The sequence below is a fragment of the Danio rerio genome, chromosome 13 (assembly GCF_052040795.2).
Source record: "Danio rerio strain M-AB ecotype USA chromosome 13, GRCz13ab, whole genome shotgun sequence".
Lineage (NCBI taxonomy): Eukaryota > Metazoa > Chordata > Actinopteri > Cypriniformes > Danionidae > Danio > Danio rerio.
Window position 1 is genome coordinate 44,520,558 of NC_141033.1, and position 5,371 is coordinate 44,525,928.

General features: G+C 37.8%; 1 protein-coding gene across 1 annotated transcript; it reads right to left on the minus strand.

Moving 5' to 3' along the window:
- Positions 1–941: 941 nt before the first annotated feature.
- Positions 942–4,774, minus strand: nanp (N-acetylneuraminic acid phosphatase). The gene is given in 2 exon segments (NM_001020757.3): positions 942–2,775; positions 4,618–4,774. Coding segments are annotated over 2 exon segments (732 nt in total). The 5' UTR covers positions 4,711–4,774; the 3' UTR covers positions 942–2,136.
- Between the last annotated feature and the right edge of the window lie 597 nt (positions 4,775–5,371).

The window sequence follows — 5,371 nt, forward strand, 5'->3', positions numbered from 1 at the left end:
AACTTTTTTGGGTTTACAGTGTGGTCAGAGGAAAGACAGCCCAGAGTTTTTGTTACCATTTCTCTTTTTAGTCACCCTCATTTATTCTTGAAAATATTGTGTGAATTCAAATGGGTGTGTTGTGTTTTTGTGGTTTGAGCTTACCTGCACATATGATCTGCTGTTTCTAAACCGAAGCATTTGCATGAAGTTAGCACACAACCGCATTCACTCCAATAGAAAGCGTATTTAGACTGTCTGAATTGTTTAGTCTAGTCTAGTATCTAGTGAACTATTTGCCATTTAAACCTTGAAAACACTATGGCAATGATTTTTCAAGAATTCCCAGCATATGTAAAAACCCTGAAAAGTATGGATATAGATCTTTCAAATTGTCATCTTTTAATTACAATAATTGAAATGGGGCTTAATTCATATGCACTCAGCAGATCAAATAAACTCCACAAGGACCACCAATTTATAGCCCCCAAAAAATTGTAATACCATTTTTCAGAAAAATATGCTTTAAAGGTGCCATAGAATTAAATATTTTTAATTCCACTATAACTTCAACATGATCTCACAGCAAATTATAACTTTTTGATTTAGTAGCTAATTCGTGTAAATTCATACAATCTCATTCATGCAATTTATAACGATTTGTTTATCCCCTATTGACGGTTGGGTTTAGGTGCAGGGTTGGGTGCCATGCCTACTGTAAACATCGAACAAATTCATACAAATTAGCCACTAAACTGACAAAACGTAAAATACTTACGTTTCCTTGTGAGTCCAGGCTGGTAACCTAGGTTGCTCCAGAGTTGTAATGTGGATGAAATGCAGGCTAAATTATAACTACTTACATTAATTAAATTAATTAAATGCATTAATTAAAATCAACGTCTGCATTAACAGAAGTTTATAAAGTTCCAAAAAGAAGTGATATAACGAATGCATAAACATTTATACTCTGCAGTTTACATTTATTTGTTGCCTCATTACAAACATACTCTGCAAACTTCACAATATACAAAGTTGAACTGCGAAAAGACATATTTAAATAGGCGTTACCCCTTCTAGGGGTGGCACTGCATAACTTTATAATCTGCATATCCCACATCTGCATTTTGCCTGGTTTACAAAACTGATCCTTTACTCTTTCAAAATAAGAGTCCAGCTTAGTAGGTATAATACAAGCTTTCGACGCAGTAGGTAGTGCTGTCGCCTCACAGCAAGAAGGTCGCTTATTTGAACCTCGGCTGGGTCAGTTTGCGTTTCTGTGTGGAGTTTGCATGTTCTCCCTGCGTTTGCGTGGGTTTCCTCCGGGTGCTCCGGTTTCCCCCACAGTCCGAAGACATGTGGTACAGGTGAATTGGGTAGGCTAAATTGTCCATAGTGTATGTATGTGTGCGAATGACTGTGTATGGGTTTCCCAGTGATGGGTTGCAGCTGGAAGGGCAGCTGTGGTGACCCTAGATTAATAAAGGGACTAAGGGGAAAAGAAAATGAATGATTATACTAGCTTAGGGGTGACATGGTGGCTCAGTGGTTAGCACTGTTGCCTCACAGCAAGAAAGTTGCTGGTTTAAGACCCAGCTGGCCCAGAGGGCATTTCTGTGTGGAGTTTACATGTTCTCCCCGTGTTTGATCGAGTTTCCCACACAGTCCAAAGGCATGAGGTATAGGTGAATTGAATAAACTAAATTGTTTAATGAGTGTATATGGGTGTTTCCCAGTATGGGGTTGCAGCTGGAAGGGCATCCGCTGTGTAAAACATATGCTGGATAAGTTGGCAGTTCATTCCGCTGTGGCGACCACTGATGAATAAAGGGACTAAGCTGAAGGAAAATGAATGAATGAAGCTTGGATGAATTTAAAATAGGAAAATTATCACTGTTGTAATCTCACTAGGAAACATTGAGGCCAATCAAACGCCTCCTGGAGCATGCATGTTAATGATCCATTGTGGAACATGACAGTCAATGTTTTGTTTGGATTGTCCTGTCTTTTACATTCACTCGATTTACATGAGAACAAGGAAACAGTGGTGTTTGAGGCTCACGGTATGTCAATATTGAGCTCTTATTATTCAGCTATGCCCAAGTAAATAACAAATTTCATTCTATAGCACCTTTAAAATAAAAATAAAAAAGTACATCATGCCAGCTGAGCTAGAACTTCATTCAGATGCAGTACAGTAGGTAGAGTGTAGTCTGGAGTTACGGAGTCCTGCGGGAGAGATTTACTGCTAGCATTTATCCACACAGTTGCCCGCACTCCAGCATTAACGCCTCCCTGGATGTCTGTGGTAAGAGAATCTCCCACCATGATGCAGTCCTGCGGCCGAACTCCTGCAGACTCAAAGCAGTGAGTGAAGATGGAGCGTGCCGGCTTCTGCTCCGGATGATCTCCTCCGACTACCACCAAACTAAAGAGACCCTCACATCTCACTGCTTCGATCTTCTCCCGCTGCGTCTGAGTGTCACCATTTGTGAGCAGAAGCAGTTTGTAATTCTTCTGCAGTTCCTCCAGCAGTGCTCGAACCTCTGAAGACAAACTCAGAGCCTGTAAGCGTGTGTTTTTCCAGGTGTAGTAGCATCTGGAGGCTAGAGCCGGATCAGGATCTGTGCCCGGTGTCTCCTGTAGGGCTTCACACCAGTGCTGGATCCTCACGTCATCTATCGTTTTTCCTTCTGATGGGTCAAAGGACTCTTGGAGAAGCTTTCGTAAGAAGCGCTCACAGATGTCTCTGATTTGGCTTTCCTGCACGTGTGTCGACTTGAGCAGCTCGCACACCTGAGTAACATGCACAACATAAAATCAACATAGTTTTTAACAACAAATTAAAATGAATTTCAAGTGTTGACTTGTGTAGGGTACATTCAAAAATGTAAAGTACATCAAAGAACACTTAACATTTCATTTTAATGACCTAAAGCTGTGCAAATACAAGAGTGCTTTGGTATTCATGGTATATATTAGGGCTGAACAATATATCACTTGAGCATTGATATCGCAATGTGTGTATCCGCAATAATCACATTGCAGGATTATTTATTATAGATTAAAGGATTAAGATATTATTAAACATGTTTTTTATTATCTATGCAATAATGGCCATATTATTTTACATTTTAAAGTTTGATTTCTGTACATTTTACTCTGTCGTATTTATTTACGTTTAAATGTATTATTTTTTATGGAGATGTACCGCATTGGAGACTTCATCATCCCAGTCAATCTAAATGAATTAAATCTTTTTAAATAGAGCTATTCAAGTAATCTGATGAAATTATATTCATATCGCAATATATATTGCAACAAATTAAAATATTGCAGCGTCAGATTTTTCCGACATCGTGCAGCCCTAGTAATATAGTTGAAACCAATTACCTTTTTTAAAATAAACAAAGTAAATCATATTAAACGTTTACTATTACTAAGCACATTTGAAGGGCATCCGCTGCGTAAAACACATGCTGGATAAGTTGCTGGTTCATTCCGCTGTGGCGACCCCAGATTAATAAAGGGACTAACCGGAAAAGAAAATGAATGAATGAATGTCAAGTAAACCTTCGCAACACCATGGTTTTTTTTTTTTTTTTTGATTTACCAAAAACCATGGTTAATACTACGGTACTTTGATAATATGCATCAAAAAATGGAAATAAATCAAAGAACACCATTACATAACCATTTTATTTTAATGACCAAAAGCCATGTAAATACAAGGGCGCTTTGGTATGAACTAATTCAATTTTAGTAACAGCCTTTAGCATGCTAATATCATGCTAAGTGTGCTAAAAACAGTGACAGTATTTTACATTGATATAAAGCATGGGTCTCAAACTCGATTCCTGAAAGGCCACAGCTTTGCACAGTTTTGCTCCAACCCTAATCAAACAGCTCATCAGACTTGAGTTACTGTTGCCTTTTTATCAGCTTGAACAAGTCTGGCCATTCTCCTCTGACATCAACAAGGTATTTGCGTCCACGGAACTGTACTGGATATTTTCTCTTTTTCTAGCCATTTTCTGTAAACCCTAGAGATGGGTGTGCATGAAAATCCCAGTAGATCAGCAGTTTCTGATATACTCAGACCAGCCGATCTGGCACCAACAATCATGCCACATTCAAATTCACCTAAATCACCTTTCTTCTCCATTCTGATGCTCGGTTTGAACTGCAGCAGATCGTCTTGACCATGTCTACATGCCTAAATACATTGAGTTGCTGCCATGTGATTGGCTGATTAGAATTTGCCTTAACGAGCAGTTGAACAGGTGTACCTAATAAAGTGGCGGGTGAGTAGCACACCATGGGGTCATGTCCAATTACACCATTACAGTGTACAAAAAAACATAGTACACCATAGTTTTTAATGTATGCCGTTTAAACAAGCATGGTAATACCATATGGTATTTTATGCCTGTTAACACCATTCCATGTGTCAAAACAGTCATGTAAAACTTTATAGTCTATTCTATTTCAACAAATACACCATTTTAAAACCATGGCAAGTATCCTTAAAACCATAGCAATACCATAGTACATTGAAATTTACAGTATACAACTGAATCAAAACCAGTGGTAGTACCACAGCGTATTTTCGAGCATTTATCATATTCATCCATGTACCTTCTGAATGGCAGTTCGTCCTGCTCCGGCTGTGTCGATCAGCGTGTTATCCAAATCAAAGATAATCGACAAAACCCCGCGACTTCCCATCATATATTCCACATATGCAGCCGATATGCACAGCAGTTCCGAACATGCGGAACTCCGGCAGCTGACGTCAGACAGGTGAAGTCGTCACGATCGCATTGCATCCTGGGAGATGTAGTTCTCAAGAAGAATACTTTTGTTTCACGTTAATTATTCGTTAATAAAATAATACTTTATATTTAATTATTTTAACCAAATATTGCTTACAAAATGTTTAAAATAAATAAGTTAAAATACTTCGTACAAGAAATACTACTTAATATTAAGTGCTTTGTTGATTTGACAGGGACACCCACGACAATATATTGACCTTAAAAAGGAAAAATGCTTCGTGCCAGGCTTTAGTAATTGTGCTATATATAAATAAGTGCCATTTCCAAGCTATTCATATTGATACAAATTAATGAACATACGATAACTTTCATTTAAATTCTTTTGAAAGTAAGTAGCTTTTTATTTGCAACAGAATAACCAAATGTATCTAAAATATTGTCTCGTTTAAATATTTGGTGTACTTAAGACAGAAAAAAATGTATTTGCAGATCAAAATTTGATCAGTCTTTCTGTTGCAAAAATCACTGATATGTTAAAATTGCAACTAAAAAAAAGAAAGAAAAAAAAGTAAAAAGCTGCACTTTTCCAGCATGCAGTATTGTGGCAGACGACA